The sequence below is a fragment of the Hypomesus transpacificus genome, chromosome 23 (genome assembly GCF_021917145.1).
Source record: "Hypomesus transpacificus isolate Combined female chromosome 23, fHypTra1, whole genome shotgun sequence".
NCBI classification, from domain to species: Eukaryota; Metazoa; Chordata; class Actinopteri; order Osmeriformes; family Osmeridae; genus Hypomesus; species Hypomesus transpacificus.
The window spans coordinates 11907011-11929775 of NC_061082.1; the positions used below are offsets into that span (position 1 = coordinate 11907011).

General features: G+C 49.4%; 1 protein-coding gene and 1 long non-coding RNA gene across 5 annotated transcripts in view; one reads left to right on the forward strand and one right to left on the reverse strand.

Moving 5' to 3' along the window:
• The first annotated feature begins 1262 nt into the window (after positions 1–1262).
• The window catches only part of dop1b (DOP1 leucine zipper like protein B), a 28043-nt gene continuing 6540 nt past the window's right edge, over positions 1263–22765 (forward strand). The window contains exons 1-28 of one of the 4 annotated variants that reach the window (XM_047046355.1): positions 1263–1320; positions 4781–4955; positions 5738–5919; positions 6089–6259; positions 6379–6568; positions 6744–6842; positions 7668–7791; positions 7906–8015; positions 8293–8398; positions 8704–8821; positions 9252–9371; positions 9545–9653; positions 9796–10032; positions 10139–10470; positions 10605–11020; positions 11124–11395; positions 11569–11721; positions 17928–18028; positions 18337–18527; positions 18631–20233; positions 20372–20456; positions 20574–20759; positions 20846–20968; positions 21088–21222; positions 21314–21369; positions 21450–21554; positions 21749–21854; positions 21928–22087. In XM_047046355.1, coding sequence (XP_046902311.1) covers positions 4818–4955; positions 5738–5919; positions 6089–6259; positions 6379–6568; positions 6744–6842; positions 7668–7791; positions 7906–8015; positions 8293–8398; positions 8704–8821; positions 9252–9371; positions 9545–9653; positions 9796–10032; positions 10139–10470; positions 10605–11020; positions 11124–11395; positions 11569–11721; positions 17928–18028; positions 18337–18527; positions 18631–20233; positions 20372–20456; positions 20574–20759; positions 20846–20968; positions 21088–21222; positions 21314–21369; positions 21450–21554; positions 21749–21854; positions 21928–22087 — 5728 coding nt within the window. In that variant the 5' untranslated portion in view covers positions 1263–1320; positions 4781–4817. Of the gene's footprint in view, positions 1484–4780; positions 4956–5737; positions 5920–6088; positions 6260–6378; positions 6569–6743; positions 6843–7667; positions 7792–7905; positions 8016–8292; positions 8399–8703; positions 8822–9251; positions 9372–9544; positions 9654–9795; positions 10033–10138; positions 10471–10604; positions 11021–11123; positions 11396–11568; positions 11722–17927; positions 18029–18336; positions 18528–18630; positions 20234–20371; positions 20457–20573; positions 20760–20845; positions 20969–21087; positions 21223–21313; positions 21370–21449; positions 21555–21748; positions 21855–21927; positions 22088–22765 lie in introns of all 4 variants that reach the window. The other 3 variants (XM_047046354.1, XM_047046357.1, XM_047046356.1) reach the window with 3 other exon arrangements.
• Positions 10270–14277, reverse strand: LOC124485062. Its single transcript, XR_006958033.1, has 3 exons — positions 14168–14277; positions 10531–10608; positions 10270–10361 (listed from the first exon to the last, which is right to left on the reverse strand). It is a non-coding gene; the product is annotated as an uncharacterized LOC124485062 (long non-coding RNA).

Genomic DNA, 22765 nt, shown 5'->3' on the forward strand with positions numbered 1-22765 from the left:
AACAACGTTGCTAGGAGGTTGTGGTTACCGACTGGCAACGTCGGAAAATAACTTTGCGACGACGTCGCGGTTACGGACTGGCAACGTCGGAAAATTAACGTTGCCACGACATCGCGGTTACAGACTGGCAACGTCACAAGATGACGTTGCGGCAACCTACTGGCGCCCCACAGATGCACGGTCCCGCAACGTCGCCAAAGACGTTGCGGCAACGTAGCTATGTTTGGTCATCGCGTGACGTTGCGACAACGTCAGGGCAACGTAAATGTGTTAGCTGGGTAGCCTATCTGTTGTATGTGGCAAGTTATGGAAAATGTTTAATGTTTTGGAAAATCTATTTGGTTTTCAGTTTCATTTCTACATTTTGTTCAAATTATCAAATTGTAAACCCACAATCAATCGTGAGCTGAGTGTATCATTAGGCCTACACCCATACGCAATCCCGCTCTCGTCACCCGAGATGAATCCGCGTGAGGACAAAGTGCCGAAATTATTCCTCGCATAGCCGTTGTCGGAGGAAAGAGTAAGCTTGTTTTAAGAGAAACTCAGGGGTGCTCAGGGGTACACGCTGTTGATGGGCTCTAATGGAGGCTTACATAGAGCCTCCAGCACCGTGGACGAATCCATAGGCGCTGATTCTCTTTGAGGGGTTCTGAGCCTGTACAGGCCAGCAAAGAAGCAGTGGTGGATATCATTAAACGTTAAAATAGGCTAAAGAATATAAACCACATTGTCTCTGTCTCTGCTGTTTGATTTGTTTGTTTGTGTCAAATAGCACTGTAGATCAGTGAGTAGGATGAAATAAGCATGTGTGGCCCATGCTCAAATATGTAGAAGTGTACGTTAGACTGTGCCTAGCTAATTCCTTCAAGTAAAATATACCTTAAATAATATTATTGATATACTGAAACAAAATAAGAAGCTTATTATCTTATTGTTGACCAGCTACTGCACTGTCCCACATCAGAAAAATGTGACAGTTAAGTGAAAGGTTTGTAAACACTGCACATCTTGGATTATACCAAAATTGAGGGGAGGGGAGGGAGTGTTGATAAAACGATGAACGGGTAGTTTATTTTTGTATTCAAAATAAACGGGATACTAGTGCAAATACTGTTCCACACATGTTCTGAACGGATACCGTAGCTCCAGACTTGGCTTTGTAAAAGTAATACTGAAATATCAGATTTTTAAGATGAGCAACGCTCCTACCGGGAGTCGTGAATATCCACCACACCCCTCCGCGGATCAGGAAGTGCGCTCTTCAAGTCAAACCCAGAAACAGCTGAGGATTCTACTCGCTGGGTTTACAGTGAGATGGGGAGATCAATGTAGCGCTAACGGTACCTTTCGTCTGTCACTGAACCCAACCTGCAGATCTATCATTCAAGATTAATCCAAATTCGTTCACTGCCGATTTGAGTTTTTTCGTTTTTACGTGAATGTTGTCTTCTCATGTTTACGGAAGCTTGCTTTGCAGTGGGTGAGTCATTGATGCGCCCTGTGTGATTGTTTACCGAGCCATTGGATGTTTTCATTTTTAATCCGCCTTGCCCACCTCTATATATATTAATGGAAGACACACTATCAGCACATATTTTTCTGTGGAACCGAAAATATTACAAGTAATATGTTTGCTATACGGAAGTATTTGTTCAAGCTTATCATTAATTGAAGCAGCACATGCACCGCTCTGTCAACTTAAGAGACGAGGCTTATAGAGTTTGGTTTCTGCTCTGTAGGCCTATTGGATCTCTCTCTCTCTCTCTCTCTCTCTCACACACACTCTCTCTCACACTGTCTCTCTCTCAAACACGCACACGCTAATCAAATTGACGTCCATCCTGATCATCAGACCAGCTTACATAATGCAGGTTAGAGCTTTCAGATGTATGTGGACACCAGACCATCACACCTATAAGCTTGGTGAACATCCCATTCCAAAACCATGGGCATTAATGGAGTTGCCTCCCCATTGCAGCTATAACAGTTGCCATTCTTCTATGAAGGTTCCAGCCTGATCTGTACGTTCCTGTTTACAAGATGGGATGGACTGTAGTGGATACAGAATTATACAGCTTATACATAAAAAAACCTGGTGGTGCATATGCCTCTCTGTTTCAGCAGTAGCTTAGACCAAAAGCTAGTTAGTTAGCACTGTGTGGCAGTTAGCATCACAATCTCTGTCAGACAATGTGTCTCTTTAACTTGTCTGTGGGGCATGTGTCCACCCACTAAATACACAGGCAGTCTCAGAACTAGAGCAAACTGCACAGGTCAGGTTAGGAGTATTTTGGTTTCAAATCAGCCAGACTCACTCACTGCACACTTACAGTAATGTTGTGTTAGAAGTGATTTGGACCCTCGCTCCATTTTACCCTTTAGATCTACACTTCAAGTTCAAGTCTTTTATTTGTCAGGTACACAGAACAACACAAGGTTAGACTGGGCACTGAAATTCTTAAGACAAGACAACGCAAGCACCTGGCATAACACAACATGTAAGTACACGGAACATAAGTTACATCTATGCTGAGCTTAAATAGTGAAACTTCCTAAATGATAGTGCAACCAGCAGCTGAAAGTGACAGAGTATAAGTGACTAGTGTGCAGTAAATCAATGTCCATATCAGTGTCCATTCAGAAGCCTGATGGCCCTTGGGTAGAAACTGTTGTCCAGTCTGCGTGTGCCCGACCGGATGCTGCGGTAACGCCTGCCAGAAGGCAACGGGGTAAAGAGACTGAAGGATGGGTGGGAACAGTCTCTTAGAATCCTGCCGGCTTTCCGAAGGCAACGTGTGTGGTAGGTGTCCTGTAGGGCTGGGAGTTTCCTGCCGATGATGAACTCAGCAGAACGGTCCCTGTCTGTGCAGCTCCCATAACACACTATAATACAACCAGTCAGAATGCTCTCGATAGTGCATCTGTAAAAGTTAGTGAGGATGACTGAGTCCATACCAAACTTCTTCAGTCTCCTCAGGAAGAAGAGGCGCTTATGGGCCGCTTTGACCACCTTGTCCGTGTGAACAGACCAGGTGAGGTCATTGCTGATGTTCACCCCGAGGAACTTGAAGCAGCTGACCTTCTCCACTTCCGATCCATTGATGAGTTGGGGTGCATGCTCCTCCCACTTAATCAGATGCTCAAGTCTCAGTCAAATTGTGTGTGTGCTCTTGTCTTTATATCCCACTGTTCTCTGACACTCCTCCCGCAGCCTTTGTTTGAGTGCAAAGATTAGTTTACTTATCCATCATCCGAAGTCCTACATTGTGTTTGCATACCCCTTAAGTAACTTGGGTTAGTCACTGGGCTTTTTGCTATGCAAAGCATCCTAAAGGCTTTACAACCATAGCCCTGTCGTTGGAGGCTGGTGCAAATATCTGGTGTGTAAAATGTGCTTAGTTGAAGCTGGTGGAATATCTGGTGTCTAAACATGTGGGTTTCTTTCTTGCTTTGGGAATGTTTCCAGGATGCCTGTAATGTGCTATGTTTGAGGGTGAATATCAAGCTTTAATGCTGATAGCTTTTTGCCATTCAGGAAAACTAAGAGATGATGTAATAGGCCCGCTGTCTGCCACTTAGAATGCAGTGATTACTCATCTCTTTTTCTCTCTATAAGGCTATATCTCTTTTCTGCCTGCTTTTCAGTCCTTCTGAGAAACAGATAGGCGCAAGAAAGAGAGTTTAAGCTATGGTCAATGACAAAATCAATCCCACACTCTTGTGTGAAGATATATTTATAGTCAGTCAGTCAGCCTGCCAGTCAATCCTTCAGGTACTAGGGCCCAAGTCTTAAAAGACTGAGGCTCTACTTTGAAAAGGCATCTACACTTTGCAGTCTTTCAGAGATGACAGACAGACATTCACTGTTTTACTGAGCTGCCTGCTCAGCTCAGGCTGTCTGGTTGTGGAAGTTTGTTGACTATGGTTGAATACCAGACTGGGGTGTACAGTAGAGCAAGTAGATCCCCAGAGCAGGCTATTGCCTTCCCTACACCATTAGACTGGTTCTACAGCACTACTCAGAACACTATCCGGAGGTATATTTATTGATGAAATGGATGGGTCAGCTGTTCCTGGACTTCTCTCTTGGTGTGGAATGATGCATGTTGCCCTCCTCTCAGGCACGTGTATCCAAGCCTGACCAGGCTAACACCCCCCCCCCCCTCTCTCTCTCTCTCTCTCTCTCTCTCTCTCTCTCTCTCTCTAATGGATAGCTTTTTCTGCTATACACACTCTCTCTCTGCTCAAACTACAGATGTCCAGATGTCTGCTGCTGTAATCCTGTCTGCCCATCTACCCCCCCCCCCCCCTCTCTCTCTCTCTCTCTCTCTCTCTCTCTCTCTCTCTCTCTCTCTCTCTCTCTCTCTCTCTCTCTCTCTGTCTGTCTGTCTCCCTCTCTCTCTCTCTCTCTCTCTCTCTCTCTCTCTCTCTCTCTCTCTCTCTCTCTCTCTCTCTCTCTCTATAATGGATAGCTTTTTCTGCTATGTGTGCAGGAAAGGTGAACAGTCAGCACTTGGTTGCATTACCGTCTCGTCCCCTGTCCTCTCCTTTCAACTCTTCTCTGCCATGTGTGTTTGTGTGTGTATCCTTGAGTATGTAATACTTGATGTTTCCTTGAGGTTTCCAGAGCACATATTCAGTGCCTTCTGAACTAAGTGGTACATACAGACATATACTGAGTAGGGATAGATTTCTTGAAACTCTGTACTATCACCTTTTATTTTGTAATACCTCCTCCTCAGCCCGGTCCTCCTCGTCTCCCTCTTCTCTCCTCCAGACCCACAGTTTCCGTGCTGGGACAAGACTGAGCCATCATGGATCCCGAGGAGGTGGAGCTCCAAAATGACTATCGTTACCGTGGTTACGCAGCCGTCATCGAGAAGGCGCTGCGAAACTTTGAGTCCTCCAGCGAGTGGGCGGACCTCATCTCCTCCCTGGGAAAGCTGAACAAGGTAGACACACACATGCAACACAGCCCACATTCAGTACTCGCAACATCATATATCCAAAGAAAAGTGAACACTGGTACATATGTGGTTGGTCTATCATTGGGCCAAGCCTCCCTGCTATAGAATAATATGGTTGTTTAAACACAGATAACACCCAGTCAATATGAAAAAGTGTCCTCCTAGTTTCATTGGTTTCAGTCTTATATAGAAGGTTGGTCATGTATTCCTGTAAAGAAAGTGGTGCTTTGTACTGCATGCACTGTTACCAGTAACTGTCTCTACCTCTGCTTTTGAGCACTGATCTCAGTGCCCAGCCTCTACATAACTAGTCTAGTGGTGTCGTCCAATGGCCAGCCTCTACACAACTAGTCTAGTGGTGTCGTTCAATGGCCAGCCTCTACATAACTAGTCTAGTGGTGTCGTCCAACGCCCAACCTCTAGGGAGCCTAGTGTGTGTTGTTCTCCTGCCTGCTCCACAAGTTTCTGCTGAGGACTTTGGACTATGAGGAATACAAAGTCTGAAGGAGAGGAGCAAGAGAAAATGCAGTCAATCATTAAGCTGTACACAGCACATAACAGGAACCAGTTCCTGGGCAGGTGGTTAGTGTTAGTTTTTTTTTTTGGGGGGGGGGGGGGGTTCTAAATGGCCTTTCAAAAGCCAGCCAGACTGCAGTCTTTGTGTCTCCCTCTGTCTCACCCTATCTGCCAAACTTCTCAATTTCTTTCCCTGCCTCAACCATTCCCTCTCACTCACTCTCTCTACCCAACCCCCCTCCTTCCTCTAGGCCCTGCAGAGTAACCTGCGGTATTCCCTGCTGCCTAAGAGGCTGATTATTGGGAAGCGTCTGGCCCAGTGCCTTCACCCTGCCCTACCCAGCGGCGTCCACCTTAAGGCCCTGGAGACCTATGAAATCATCTTCAAGATTATCGGCACCAAGAGGCTGGCCAAGGACCTCTTCATCTACAGGTATGCATCTGTGTGTGCATATGCTATATATGCTGTATCAATGTGGGAACAGCTGAAACACACACAGGTTCCATTTTTGTTTAGGCTCTGATGTATGTGTTTTTGTGTTATGCATGTGTGTATGAATGCTGTGTGTGTGCGCGCATGTGTGCGTTTCTGTGTGCTGCAGCTCTGGCCTGTTCCCCTTGCTGGGTCATGCTGCTATGGCGGTAAAACCTGTCCTGCTGACTCTGTATGAGCGTTACTACCTTGCCCTGCAGAGGGCCCTGTTACCCAGCCTGCAGGCCTTCATCACTGGGCTACTACCTGGCCTGGAAGAGGGCCTGGAGGTGTATGACAGGTACACACACAAATATTTGCTCTCATGCTCCCATACATTCACAAATAAACACACACAAATGTACTAAGGCATAATGGCAACAGTAATCCCTGAACAGTAAAGAGCTTATTTCCCTGCAGGACGGATGCGCTGCTGGTGCGTTTGTCTCTGCTGGTTGGACAGCAGGTGTTTTATGGAGCGCTATGGGGCAGTGTGTTGGTCAGTCCTGTCATTAGACTGCCTGCATCCATCTTCATCGTCACACATTTTGACCGCATGGCCTCCCCCAGCCAGCAAACACATATGCTGGGCTACGACAACGGCCTGGTGGTGAGTCTTCCTGCGTGCGTTTGTCTGTTAGTTCTGTTTCCGTGACAGCTGACAGAGTTTCTCGTCGATTGCAAGGGACCTCTTGATCACTGGTTGCCAAACTAGTCAATAACATGAGCTATTAGTAGGCTACATGACTTTGTCCCCTGACAACCTGTACATCCCTTTTTCCCAGATAAAGTCTCTTCGCTTGGCCCTTCAGGACTCCAATGTTCTGGTGCAGAGGTACATGCTGGAGATCCTCCTCTACTTCTTCCCCCTCGCCACCTGCCTGGTTAGTGTATATTCACTGTATGTGTGTGTAGGGCTGGGCGATATGGGTAAAAAAATATCGATATAGATATTTATATTTCCATTCAATAACGATAATTAAGACGATAGACCACAGATCCATAGTAGTAGCAAAATAAGTCTCTTCCTCAACTTTTTCCCTACACTCGGCAAAAGAAGGGCGGCGTGGTGTGAGAGACATGTTTTGGGCCAGGGAGCACGTACCTGGGGTCAAGTAACTTCAGCTTTTTAAAACCTTGCTTTTTATCAATACCTTGGCGCAAACTCACACTTTCTGCATGTTCCATCAAGTGATTTTGATTCAGGTGGTAAAAAAGGTTTGTTGTATTATCGTTTGTTTACTACAAAATTTGCACCGAACATTTCTCTGCTCTTTGTCGGATTTCAAAAAGCCAAACATCTTCCAAATAACTGAAGAAGACGAGCCCTTTTTATCAATCATTTCTTTATTGGATGTTGCTCCCTCGCCATGGCTATCGCTGGCACTGTTTTCGGCAATAAGACTCATTTTCCGCAGTTAACAATAGCTACTCCACTTGAGGTGGTCAGTATATTTTAGAAAGCGTAGGCTAACATTTCTCTGCAACTTCCTGCTCTATCACAGAAATTAAATGGACTGCTATTCCTAATTATTCTCTATCGACATTATCGATATTATTGAAAATGAATTAATGTTACGATAAGTTTATTGAGGGAAGTCATAAGTTCGATAAATCGATACAAAAATTATCACCCAGCCCTATGTGTTTGTGTGTACTGAATGTGTTTGTTTGTGTGTGCATTTAACTCTCCCCTGTTTTCCCAACAGCACCCAGTAGAGAGCAGTATTCCTATGACGGTTGAAGACATGATCACAGTGGTGTCAGCTGCCTCTCTTACCCTGCTGCGCAGGGACATGTCCCTCAACAGACGCCTCTATGCCTGGCTCCTAGGTACACAAACACGCTACAAAACTCTCATTTGGATCAAAGGCCTTATGCCTTGGTGACAGATTAACGTTTGTTTGTGTGTTTGTTGGTTTGTCGTTGCTGTCTCGGCATGTCCAGGCACAGACATTAAGGGAGGTATGGTAGCTCCAGACCCCAACCTCTCCACCACCATTGAGGAACACACTGCCAACTACTTCAACACCTACTCCAAAGAGCTGCTCGTGCAGGTGAGGACAACCTTACCCACACTACAGTGAGATGCCTCACCAAGGTTGCACATATTTACTTACTTACACCATAGCAACCAGCCGTCACACTTGCATCACCACCCACCTTTCGAGTTTCGTGGTTAGTGTAGGATCTTCTTTTAAAAGTGACAAACCTGGAGGGTTTATAACACCTACTATGTGTGGAAAGTGACCTAAATATAGAACCAATGTGATTGGGAGTCATTAAACATCCTATTGTGTGTGTGTGTTCTCACTCTGGGGTGTCTGTCTTTAGGCTCTGATCAGCATCCTGAAAAAAAAAGATGTCAACGTGGAAAACGTGATCGGTTACCTCCGACCTTTCCGCATCATCATCAGCCTCCTGGATAAACCAGAGATAGGTAAACACAAAACGGAGAGAGAGACAAACATGCTCGGTTTCTCTATCTATATGTCTCTTTCTTTCTATGACGATGATGATTACATTTACATTTAGTCATTTAGCAGACGCTCTTATCCAGAGCGACTTACAGTAAGTACAGGGACATTCCCCCGAGGCAAGTAGGGTGAAGTGCCTTGCCCAAGGACACAACGTCATGTGGCGCAGCAGGGAATCGAACTGGCGACCTTCAGATTACTATTCCGATTCCCTCACCGTTGAGCCACCTGACTCCCATGATGTTGATGAAGGTGCTACACTCCGCAGGTCCCCCAGTCCTGAGCAGTGTGCTGCTGGAGGTGGTCAGGGCATTCTACAGCTACTGCCGAGAGATGCTGGGGGAGGACATCTCCACCTCGAGCCTCTCCAGCAACCAGCTGGCCAGGTGAGAGGAGGATGAAAGACTTAAATATCAACATTAATATGCCTTGCTGAAGTGAATTGATAGTTTGAGAGACATATTAAAGTAAGATAAAGTTAAAACCCAGGTAAAGAACCATCCAGTGGGGGCACATATGCATGTTATTCACACAAAATGGTGTGTGTTGTAAGAGAAGAATATGAGGGAGGGGGGCACACTGTTCCCTGTCGTGGAAGCTGTGGAGGAGCAGGAAAATGGATGAGGAAGTAAAAAAACGGACATTTGACTATGTTGTTGGATGATGGACCGATGATGCTGTTCTTAGGTGATGGTTGGATGAATGGATTTATTGATTGATTGGTTTTGAAAATAAATAAATAAAATGTTTGCACAATTTATTGATACACAAAGTGACACAACTAGAATGTGTTTGTGTTGTGTTTGTGTGTTCCAGTCAGTTCAAGGAGAACAAGAACTCATCAGAGATAATTAAAACAGTAAACTTGCTGGTGAGCTCTATGGACATTGAGTATCTTTGGGACTACATGACCCAGTTATTCTGCAAAAGCATCAGGTAGGACAAAAACACACAGTACACACGATTCTTAAATACCACAGAAATACTTAATATCATGAAATATCTCACACAATACAGTATTTATCAAGGCTGTGTCTGACCAGATGTGTTCCTTCTCATTTTCCGACCCCCCCCCCCCCACCCTCGCTCTGTCCTCCCTGTCTTGACAGTGATCCAGTTGACCAACCCTCCTTCCATCAGCCGGAGAAGAGCCAACCAGCTACCTCTGTTTCTGAGATGTCCAACCTTATCATATTTCTGCTGGATGTCATCCCTCTGGTACAAACGCACTCAGGCGCATGCTTGCACATAAACACATCCATTCATACGAGTAAGTGCACAGACATGTACACACATGTAAAACATGTACCTGCCTGCCTGTGTGTGTGTCTGTGTGTGCATGTGTGTGTATCCTTCCCAGGAGCAGCATGCAGATATCCAGTCCCAGCTTCTGCCTGAGATGCTGTGCTCCATGCTGCAAGTTCTCAGGAGTCATATGACCACCCTGGACTTATCAGATCTGAGACAGGGCCTGTGCGCCTGCTTCAAGGTGCTCTGCAGGATCCAGATGCCCGTGGCTTATATGGACATGGAGGTGGAGTCTTCTACAGAGGATGCAGAGTTGCATATCTCGGAAGAGACAGACAAACATAGTCAGGTAACATAGTCATGCTCTGTGAAAATATTTTGATTTGAAGATTTTAATAAATATTAGGATTTGTTAGGTGTTGAATCAAGTGATTATCCATTTCCCTCTCATACAGGTGACTGAGAAGTGTGGAGAGAAGGACCATGAGGCCAAGGACCATGGTAACGGTAACCTTGACCAACAGGAGGCCAATGAGGAATCAGAGCCAAATAATGGTACCAGACAGGAGGAGGAGCCAGCAGCAAGGGTGTTACTGCCTCTACGGTCTGAGGACAGTGGATTGGGCATCAGCGCCTCTCCATCAGAGCAGCACCTCCTACCAGGGATGGGGCCTGGGCCTGAGGGTACAGAGTCATCCAAAGGTGGGGGGACTGTGTGGAGGATGAAGGGCAGCATGGACACCATGACACAATATCTGCAGGACATCCTGGCTTATATAACTACCAGGTAAAACCTCCCTCGCTGTCATGCCCTTTCAAAGTTACTGGACAAAGATGACAGACATACCTTAGACAGTCTTGATGAACTCAAGCGTTCTCGTTCTCGTTCTCTCTCGCTGTTCCTCTGTTCTTCTCTCTCAGGTACCTGCTGGTCCAGGTGGAGGATGTGAGTGGGGGGCAGGAGGATGAGGTGATACAACCCGACTCTCTAGCGTCCTCTCCGGGGAGGAAATACTCCTTTGGGGGCCGGGAGGGTGCTCAGATCTCCATGCCTCAGATCAAAAGCAAACTGGCAGAGCTCTTCACCCCCAACAAGCACAAACTGCGCTCATTTTCGGACACGGCCTCAGACCCTTCCACGGAGAAGAGGCGGGGCAAAGCGGGGGCACTAGACTGGGGTGGGGGCTATATGCCGAGGGGAAGGGCGGAGATTACCGAGGTGTGTCGGCAGGCGTTCACAGCAACCTGTCACCTGCTGCTGGAGGCTACAACCTTCCCTGTCTACCTGACAGAGCAGGAGAACCAGGATCTCTACAAGGACATGTTCAACAGCACGGGTGAGAGTGATGTACACAGACCTTCACACACCCACATACAAGTCTTGGAGACATTTTGAAAGAACAATCAAACAGTATCTAATTGCATGTGTTTTCCCGTCAGGCAATGATGGTGGCAGCCTGCCAGAGTGGCTGAGGTCCTTAATGACCCTGTGCTGCCTATCCAGAGACCATCATGTCCAGCACACTGCTGTGTCATCTCTGCTAGAGCTGGTCAACCATTCACAGTCCCTGGCCCTGGTCATCCAGGACAAGACCAGACGCCAACAGGCAGCAGATGCCAACCCCTCGAGCGGACGCCTGCAGATGGTCACCATCCCGCCAATCTACCCTGGCCTGCTCAGTGTCATCGAGGAGGGAACTGACTTCTACCAGGTCAGCACCCTACTACAGACATGATGATGATTATGATCATGATAGTCGTAAAAACACACGGGTTGGCATTTAGATCATGTGAGGCAATCTACTGTATATTCAGGGCACTGGCACTGAAACAGTGTGTGCGTGTGTGTGTGCGTGTGTGTGTGTGTCCCTGTCCGTCCGTCCAGCGAGTGGCCCAGATGCTGTGGAGCCAGCTGGACACAGAGAGGAGGGAGCAGCACATCTCCTGCGTGGAGCTCTTCTATCGACTACACTGCCTGACGCCTTCTGCTAACGTCTGTGAAGACATCATCTGCCAGGCTCTACTGCACAAGAACAAGGTAGAATACACACACACACTGCACCAATCATACGCAACAAACTGTTGTGATAGAATTTTAGGATGTATGTAGAATGAATGTGTTTTAAATGTGGTTCATTGATAAGACACATGCTGGAACATCAACTTATGTTGATTACAGGAAGGGAAGATAATTAAGCTGCGTTTGTAGAAAGTTGAGAGGTTGAGGTGTTGAGAGGTTGTAAAGCTTAGGAACTGTTGGGGGATTTTTTATGATAGGACAGATGGCTAATAATGTATTAGCTATTTCTGAGGGTGATGACCCCACAAAGGACAGTTGACAATTTTGGATGGTCAACTTCTGGAATTTTATGACTTCCTGACTTGGAGAGAAATGCAGCATGAGAGTTCTTATCACCCGGGGAGAGGAGCTTTGGGACGTCAGGTTCTGAGGCTGTGTTGTTTCAACTATAATTATATTGTCTTAGGAGTGGACTAATGATGGGAAAAGACTGAAAACAGATACAAGTCTGTTTTCAGTTCAGGAGATCATTGTATAGAAGAATGTGTTGAATGTCTATATTTAATAACTGTTGTTTAGAATGACCAGATACTGTGGGCCTCATGGACTAACACTTTTGCGCCCACTTCAGCCGTATTTGTTTCGCAATTTGCGCGTAAAAGCATGGCGAGGTATGTACAAACATGCCACACTGACAGAAAAGCTCAGACTGCCTGTCGCGGGAACTGAAAATGGCAAATTGCGCTTTACCGAGTCATGCATATGCATTCACAGGAGGGTCAAGGGGAAAGTGGGAGTTCCCATGAAGAGATAGGAGGAGATGCGTAAATTGCGCCTAATTATGTATTCCGCGGTATGTACAGAAACCGCCCGTGAAAGCGTTCTTCCATTTTGAGGTGAAAATGATCCGCTTTTTAAAAGCAGGTGTAAACCAGGACTTTGGTGGCTGATCCATGATAGACAGAGAGAAAGAGGCCATTTAATTGCGCCTTTAAATGCTCGCCATGTACGGTATAGTGGGCGGAGAAAGGCGCTGTTTACCCGACAGGGGCGGATCTAGAAAAATATTCATGGGGTGGCAAGAGGGTGGCAGGAGATTTTGAGGGGTGGCACCCTCCAATTTCAAATCGAATGCATTGGTCTGAGGCAAAATTTTAATAAGTTTGTCAACTCATATCATGTCTTTATTCTTTTTGAAATGTTTAACCTGTAAACAGAGACCATTTCCACCAATGTAGGTAGTAGCCTAGGTCTGTGATAGCAATCAAACGAAGTCTGTCAACCCTGAAACTGATACAATAACGTTTACGTTAGACTATAGCCAATATTAAAACATTAGTCAAAAATACTCAGATTCAGCCCTGAAGAATTGACACAGAAACACTTATCAACCAAAATTACAGGAATAGACAGGGACAGCGTGTGTTCAGGCGATCTTTATGAGGATGGATCAATACTTTTCTGCAAAGTCTGTCAACATTTAATCGACCATAGCCTATTCCGCGTCAAACTGTTGTGGAACATCCTCGGTCGCTCCGACAAAAGAACAGGAAGTCTATCGTAATTCTGCAGTTTTGTAATCTGAATAACCGAAGAAAATGTAAAGATTTTTTGGGGCTTGTATAGAAATTCGCTCTCGCAAATGTACGAGTGGGTAGGGGGGTTTGAGTCGTGTAGTGCTGCATTCACTTACAGTGGGATATTAGAAATTTGCTGTGGCAAATGTCCAACTCGGCGAAGTGGGGAGGGGGGGTGGAGTCGTCTCATGCTGCATTCGCTTGCAGTCGGATATTAGAAATTCGCTCTTGCAATTGTCAGATGAGCCACAAATTTTCGTTGTTTTCAAAGCTGCCAACTGGGGTGGCAGCTGGGGTGGCAAGGCTATTTTTAGGGTGGCCGTTGCCACCTCATGCCACCCCGGTAGATCTGCCCCTGTTACCTGATGACCTGCAGGTTGGTAAATACGACGTAAAATAAAGTATCACAGCGTGCGCAATCTGCGGGTTGGCTATGGCGTTAATAACACTACGTCTGCAAATGTACGTACATGAGGCCCTGTGAGTCTATATAAGACATGGTATGTGTTAAGATCCTTATCATTGGCTGAACAACATTTGCGTTACGTGTCCTCCGGTGGATTGGTCACAGAGAACTCTGTCTTGTACTTTTATATCGAATGAAGAATTTGTATTACTCCAGCAATCCTGACGATCCAAGTACACTGTGTCTTCAAAATATTTCCTTAACACTGTGAACAAACACTGGGATATTTACCTGCATGTTCTATACTTTCCTTTAAACAGGAAGCCTCAAGTTTTGACATGTTAAAACTTGCTATGAGGAAAATCTGCCGCCCTGCATAATATTGTTTCCCGATGTTTCTTCCCACATTGGCCAAAGTCAATCATTCTTCAATAAAGCCATCAAGTATGAGTGTTCCCACCCTTGGCAACTTCCCACTTACCTGTCCTAGGTGTCCAAGGGAGCCGTTTCGATTGCGTGTTATGATTCTTGAAATAATATGTCAAATCCTGTCTGGTATACGAGTACACCCAACCGTCCCCCATAATGCTGACTCACCTTGGCCACCCCTCGTACTCTTAGAGCATTCTGTTTTTCGTCGTCGTCGTCATCTGCCGCTTGTCCGGGGATCGGGTCGCGGGGGCAGCGACCTAAGCAGGGAGGCCCAGACTTCCCTCCCCCCGGCCACTTCCGCCAGCTCTTCCTGGGGGACCCCAAGGCGTTCCCAGGCCAGCTGAGAGACATAGTCCCTCCAGCGTGTCCTGGGTCTTCCCCGGGGCCTCTTCCCAGTGGGACGTGCCCGGAACACCTCACCAGGGAGGCGTCCAGGAGGCATCCTAATCAGATGCCCGAGCCACCTCAGCTGGCTCCTCTCGACGCGGAGGAGCAGCGGTTCTACTCTGAGCCCCTCCCGGATGACCGAGCTTCTCACCCTATCTCTAAGGGAGAGCCCGGACACCCTACGGAGAAAGCTCATTTCGGCCGCTTGTATTCGCGATCTCGTTCTTTCGGTCACTACCCATAGTTCGTGACCATAGGTGAGGGTAGGAACGTAGATCGACTGGTAAATAGAGAGCTTCGCCTTTCGACTCAGCTCCTTCTTCACCACGACGGACCGATGCAGAGCCCGCATCACTGCGGACGCCGCACCGATCCGCCTGTCGACCTCGCGCTCCATTCTTCCCTCACTCGTGAACAAGACCCCGAGATACTTGAACTCCTCCGCTTGGTTCAGGATCTCCTCCCCGACCCGGAGATGGCACTCCACCCTTTTCCGGTCGATTACCATGGCCTCAGATTTGGAGGTGCTGATTCGCATCCCAGCCGCTTCACATTCGGTTGCGAACCGCTCCAGTGAGAGCTGAAGGTCACGGCCCGATGAAGCCAACAGGACCACATCATCCGCAAAAAGCAGCGACCCGATCCTGAGGTCACCAAACCGGACCCCCTCAACACCCTGGCTGCGCCTAGAAATTCTGTCCATATAGGTAATGAACAGAATCGGTGACATAGGGCAGCCCTGGCGGAGTCCAACCCTCACCGGAAACAAGTTCGACTTACTACCGGCAATGCGGACCAAACTCTGGCACCGGTCGTACAGGGACCGGACAGCCCCGATCAGGAAATCCGGTACCCCGTACTCTCGGAGCACCCCCCACATGAGCCCCCGAGGGACACGGTCGAACGCCTTTTCCAAATCCACAAAACATGTGTAGACTGGTTGGGCGAACTCCCATGTACCCTCCAGGACTCCGCGGAGGGTATAAAGCTGGTCCACTGTTCCACGGCCAGGACGAAAACCACATTGCTCCTCCTGAATCCGAGGTTCGACAATCCGACGGACCCTCCTCTCCAGGACCCCTGAATAGACTTTCCCAGGGAGGCTGAGGAGTGTGATCCCCCTAAAGTTGGAGCACACCCTCCGGTCCCCCTTTTTAAAGAGGGGAACCACCACCCCGGTCTGCCAGTCCAGAGGCACTGTCCCCGATGTCCACGCGATGTTGCAGAGTCGTGTCAACCAAGACAGCCCTACAACATCCAGAGCCTTAAGGAACTCCGGGCGGACCTCATCCACCCCAGGGGCCCTGCCACCGCGGAGCTTTTCAACCACCTCGGCGACCTCAGCCCCAGAGATAGAAGGGCCCCCCCCGATGTCCCCAGACTCTGCCTCCACGTCGGAAAGCGTGTTGGTGGAATTAAGGAGGTCTTCGAAGTATTCCTTCCACCGATCCAGGACGTCCCCCGTCGAGGTCAGCAGCGCACCATCCCCACCGTATACAGTGTTGACAGAGCACTGCTTCCCCCTCCTGAGCCGCCGGATGGTGGTCCAGAACCTTTTTGAAGCCGTTCGGAAGTCATTCTCCATGGCCTCGCCGAACTCCTCCCATGCCCGGGTTTTTGCCTCCGCGACCGCCAAAGCCGCGTTCCGCTTGGCCTGCCGGTACACATCAGCTGCCTCTGGAGTCCTACCAGCCAATAAAGTCCGATAGGCCTCCTTCTTCAGCTTGACGGCATCCCTCACCTCCGGAGTCCACCACCGGGTCCGAGGGTTACCGCCGCGACATGCACCGACCGCCCTGCGGCCGCAGCTCCGGTCAGCCGCTTCAACAATGGAGGCCCGGAACATGGCCCATTCGGACTCAATGTCCCCGGCCCCCCCCGAGACATGATCGAAGCTCTCCCGGAGGTGGGAGTTGAAGCTCCTTCTGACAGAGGGTTCCGCCAGACGTTCCCAGCAGACCCTCACATTACGTTTGGGCCTGCCAGGCCTGACCGGCGTCCTCCCCCACCATCGAAGCCAACTCACCACCAGGTGGTGATCAGTTGACAGCTCCGCCCCTCTCCTCACCCGAGTGTCCAAGACATGCGGCCCCAAGTCCGATGACACGACTACAAAGTCGATCATCGAACTGAGACCTCGGGTGTCCTGGTGCCAGGTGCACATATGGACACCCTTATGCTTGAACATGGTGTTCGTTATGGACAAACCGTGTCTAGCACAGAAGTCCAACAACAAAACACCACTCGGGTTCAGATCGGGGGGGCCGTTCCTCCCAATCACGCCCCTCCAGGTCTCACTGTCATTGCCCACATGAGCATTGAAGTCCCCCAGGAGGACGAGGGAATCCCCAGGAGGAGCGCTTTCCAGCACCCCCCCCAGAGACTCCAAAAAGGGTGGGTACTCTGAGCTGCCGTTTGGTGCATAAGCACAAACGACAGTGAGGACCCGTCCCCCCACCCGAAGGCGGAGGGAGGCTACCCTCTCGTCCACCGGGGTGAACCCCAATGTACAGGCGCCGAACCGAGGGGAAACCAGTATTCCCACCCCAGCTCGACGCCTCTCACCAAGGGCAACTCCAGAGTGGAAGAGAGTCCAGCCCCTCTCAAGGAGACTGGTTCCGGAGCCCACGCTGTGCGTCGAGGCGAGGCCGACTATATCTAGCCGGAAACTCTCTACCTCGCGCACCAGCTCAGGCTCCTTTCCCGCCAGCGAGGTGACGTTCCACGTCCCTAAAGCTAACTTTTGCAGCCGAGGATCGGACCGCCAAGGCCCCCGCCTTCGGCCGCCGCCCGTCTCACACTGCACCCGACCCCCATGACCCCTCCTGCGGATGGTGAGCCCACTGGAAGAGGGTCCCACGTTGTCTCTTCGGGCTGTGCCCGACCGGGCCCCATGGGAAAAGGCCCGGCCACCAGGCGCTCGCCATCGAGCCCCACCCCCGGGCCTGGCTCCAGGGGGGGGCCCCGGTGACCCGCTTCCGGGCAGGGGCAACTGAGAACCATTGTTGTATTTCTTCATGGTTGGTTTTTTGAGCCACGCTTTGTCTGGTCTTTCACCTGGAACCTGTTTGCCTTGGGTGACCCTACCAGGGGCATGAAGCCCCCGACAACATAGCTTCCAGGATCACTAGGACACGCAAACCCCTCCACCGCGGTAAGGTGGTGACTCAAGGAGAGGATTCTGTTTTTCTCTGGCACCATATCTGTTGTTGTCCTTTTCTCAACTACCACATTCCTTACTGAGACTAGTTCAGGACATGTTTCTGCTGCACAGATAACACAGCCCCAACCTAGGCCTTCTCCCTGACCTACCCTACCTGCCCTATAATCAATCAAATCAATACAATTCTATGATCTATAACATCTATACAACACATATCAAGCATGGTTTTTAGTGTTCTGTGTCCTGTCTTTCTCTTGAGACCATGCGCCTGGAGGCTCTCAACAGGTTTTCCATTCTGTGGCATCTGACACGGGACATCCAGACCAACAGAACCATGTCACTCAACCGCTCTTTTGACAGGTACTGAATTATCTTGTCCCAAGCTGACACCCAGCGTTGTAGCAACATTGCCAGTAGGTTGCTGCAACATTGTGAATCAGTTGGTGGGTTTACCCGGTTATGTTGCATAACCTGCTTTCTGGAATACCCCCCTGTAGTCTTGTAGTCCGTAGTCTTGTTGTCAGTAGTCTTGTAGTCAGTAGTCATGTTGCCAGTATTATTGTAGTTAGTAGTATTGTGGGCATTGGTCTGGTAGTCAGAAATTGTGTAGTTATAGTCATGTAGTCAATAGTCATGCAGTCAAGCCAGTCTTGGACTCTCTGTTACAGGTCGCTGTGTGTGATGGTGGGCAGTCTAAACCGTTCTGATGGGTCCATGAGTGCAGCAGCCCAGGGCTGGTTGGTCAGAGCTCTGTCCCTCGGCGATGTGGCCCGCATCCTAGAGCCTATCCTGCTCCTCCTCCTCCACCCCTCCACTCAGCGCTGCTCTATCCAGAGTTACAAACTCGGCCTCACCACAGGTCAGCCTGGCGATGTGTGTGCATGTGTGTGTTTTCTCATCTTGTGTATGTAGTAGGCATTTGTACTTAGTTTATTGTTGCAAATGTGCTCGCCTATTCCCAGGGAACCTAAAGTTGCTTAGCAACAGAAGCCGAAGCTCTACCAAGGGTTCAAGGACGTCTACGGATGCCATGGCAACAGAGAATACCGCATTTGACTACGTGACCTTAGTGGACAGGGAAGCCTTGTGGGCAGAGCTAGAGAGCAATCCAGACGCAACCAAACCCTCAGATGCCGTGACGGCCTCCCACAGTGGCAGCGAGGAAACCGAAGAGGAGGAGGATGTGGAGAAGGACGAGGAGGACGAGGAGGAGAGCGACCACACAGAGTCAGCTGACACAAGCGGCGCCCAGGTCTCCACAGAGAGTTCGGGCTCAGCCCCCTACCGCAGCAGCACGGAGGAAGGAGGTTTGACCAATGGCCTGCGGAGAGTGGAGTCCGAGCACACACAGGCCTCAGATTCACTGTCGAGCGAGGAGGAAGAGGACCTGGAGCTTGAAGCTATGGCGAGGTCCCGCCTGCAGAAGCAGGAAAGGGAGAAGAGGGAGGCCGTCAACTCGCTTTTCAGGCATGTGCTGTTATATCCTCAGGCCAGCGGGGGGCAACATCTCCTCCAGGGCTTGACTTTGCTGTCTAGCCTGCTGAGGAGTTCTGCCCAACAGCCCCTGGTGGACGCCCTCTCTTCCACCTCCTTGGACACAAGCTCCTCCTCCCACCTCAACCTCGTCTCCAATCTGCTACAGCGCCACCAGCAGGCCCTGGAGGGAGGAATGTTCTACGGCCACCTGGCATCCCCCACCTCTACAGCTTCCCCTACCCCAGTCTTGCTCCTGGAGGTGCTGGTGTCCCTGTGTTTGCGCTCTCTGAGGTCCCACTACCCCTCCTACCTCAGCCTAGGGCCCAGGGACATGCAAGAGAACTGGGAGGTGCAGGTGAAGAGCGTGGAGATCCTGACCTGCCTGATAACCCAACTGGTCTTTGTGGTGCGTGGCCAGCAGGAGGGCTTGGATGTGGGCCACAGGCAAGGCCAAAGCCTGAGGAATGGATGCAACCTGGAGCCCATCCACAAACTTCTATCTGGGTGTAATGTGCAGCAGTATACCCTGCTCTGCCTCTCGGCCTCCATGTACATAAGTCAGAGAGGGGCAGAGAGGGAGGTTGGCGGTGGGGGGGACTCGTTGGAGGAGGATGGGGCACTGTCGGAGGAGAGTCTGGTCCACCTGGGGCAGAGCGGGGGGCAGGAGCAGTACCCGCTCCAGATTGAGCTGCTCAAGCTTCTCCAAGCGCTTATAGTCCTGGAGCACCATATCTGGCCAGGGGGGTCAGGGCACCCTGAAGAGTCCCTCAACTCCCCCGCAGCCTCCACCCCTCTAACCCGGGAATGGCAGACGGCCGTCCTGTTCCAGCAGTCGATCAAGGCAGCTCAGTACGTCCAGACCCAGCCCATCACAGCACAGGGCATGTTCGTGTCCGCGGCGGCCAGGGCTCTGCAGCCTCAGTACGGCTATGGCATGCACCCCCACTGGCTAGCGCTCCTGCGCGGCTCCCTGCCCTACCTGGGTAGGTCTCTGAGCATCATCGTGGCGCCTCTCATCACACAGATCTGCAAGAACCTGGATGAGCTGGCCAAACAGTACGAACATGACGGGGGCAAGGCCACACAGAGGTACGCGTACATACGTACACGCATGCACACACTGTACACAGTTACCACTGTCTTTTTTGGCCGTGTGTTGTGAGAGATATGCATGTGTTGAACTTTAGTTGTTAATTTGTTGATGTCACGTCAATGTCTCAACAACAGAAGAGAGAATATCGCCCCTGACTATCCACTGACTTTGTTGGAAGGCCTGACCACCATCACACACCATTGTTTGCTGAACCATAAGGTGATGCGAGCACACATACAGCACACTGGCACATTCAATCCTACGTTTCTCAATTCAATTGAGATTGAATGGATCTTTTTCCTTTCCTCTCCATCCTGCTCTCACACTCCCTGTCAGTCTCTGGTGGCCTGTGATTCGGCAGACGTCCGCAACGTCCGCAACGCTGTGATCGAGGAGTTGCCGCACATACTCAATAGCATGGCTCTGCTGTGGGGCGTGATCAGGAGGGAGGAGTCTCAGAGAAGGGGCTCTGACTCCCCCCAAACCATCAAACAGGCCTCCGTGTACTTCAGAAGCGCCAAGGTGTGAACCGTGGGAAACGTAGTTTTGTATGCGTGTGTTGAAGCGTGAGTGAACATGTGTGTGATATGTGCCGTGTGTGTGTGCAGGTCCTGAGGCAGCGTGTGCTGGACCTGCTACTGCCTCTGACAGGCCAGTATGGGGTCCAGCTGATGGCCTCAGTAGGAGCTGTCTGGAGCAGCAGAAGAAGCAAGAAGAGGCACAAGAACAAGGTTAGAAAAGATGGTGTCTCACTCACTCACTCACAAGCACATGTACACTGACTCACAACAACACGTTTGTCTCTCGTTTACACTTCTTTCTTTCTCTACGTTTTGCTCTCTCTCTTCAGATCTTGCCTGTCGCCAGTGAATCTCGTCTGACAATCGTGGATCTGGTGACATCACTGAGCACAATCCACGCAGAAACCATCCTCCAACTAGTTAAAGAGGTGGTGAAGAAACCTCACCAGATCAAAGGAGACAAGGTACGCACATGCAGTCACACACTTGCTCACTCAATCACACACTCATTGACATAAGCACATGTTAACTGTGTGTTCTTCTCCTTCTTGGTAGAAGGTCACCCTGGTCGACATTCCCATGCTGCAGTTCAGCTACGCCTATATCCAGAGGTAAAAAGAAATAGAACATACAGCCTCAGACGGAACAGGACTTTCACCTGTTACTGACTGTATTTTACCTCCTCTCTCAGTGTTTCATCCCAAACCCTGCAGGAGAATGTGGCACCTCTTCTCAGTCTGCTGAGAGAGTCTGTCCAGCTCAACCTGGCTCCACCTGGTCACTTCCTCCTTCTGGGGTCAGTCAGATACAAACACACATACACACGTCCCTGTTCCCTCCGCTCTCTCTATATACACACACAAACTACCATTTGCTCCTGTTGTGTCTTCTACAAAGAAGCAAACAGTATATGTATCATTTTTCTCTGACAGCAAGCAAGGCTTGATAAACACTAACGCACACAAGCTCAATGTCAAACTTCTGTCTCAGGATCCTGAATGACTTTGTAAACCGGCTACCCAACTTGGACAACAAGAGGGACACCAAGGACATGCAGGTCAGCCAGCTAACCAGTCATCCGGGACCTGCTGCAATGGTTAGTGCCAGAGCTATAGGTTATGATATGGTTCTGACTCCTCCATCCACATCTGTCCTCCATCCCACACCAGGAAGTGACTCAGCGGATCCTGGAGGCAGTGGGTGGGGTGGCAGGGTCTTCTCTGGAGCAGACCAGCTGGCTCAGCAGGAATCTGGAGGTTAAAGTTCAGCCCCAGGTCTGCCCCGTCGATGAGGAGCCGGACGATGTAGACACAGACATTGACCTCTACGGTAACCACAAAGACCACGCACACGGGCAAACGCACTTACAAAACTGAGCGCATACTCATGCACGTTATGTACAAATACATACACACAGTCTTCTTACTTCACAGAACAAATTGAAAGCAGACCTTTATGTTTGTCATCGAATCTTAACTCTCCACACACGGACGCATACATATCCAAATCAAACTGTAATTTCAGGAATCTCTGTCTGTCTCTTTCTGTCTGTCGGACGTGTCACATGAAATTGTTTGGATGAGCGGTTTGTGACAAATAAATATAAACGTATTTGCCACCAACAGGCACTGCGCTAGTGTTCACAGGTTTCCTCTCAAATGAGGAGAGGTAAAATAGTTGGTTAGCTTTATATCCATCACCACATATCTTTAGCTGCCTAGACATAGAGTATAGTTGGCTTTCAGCAGTTAACTTAGCAAGCAAGTGTAATTGAATTTTAGATTGTATGTGGGTGCAAATTAGGTACAGTGTACAGTTTACATTTAGTCATTTAGCAGACGCTCTGATCCAGAGCGACTTACAGTAAGTACAGGGACATTCCCCCGAGGCAGGGTGAAGTGCCTTGCCCAAGGACACAACATCATTTTGCACGGCCAGGAATCGAACCAGCAACCTTCGGATTACTAGCCCAATTCCCTAACTGCTCAGCCACCTGACTCTCTCCAG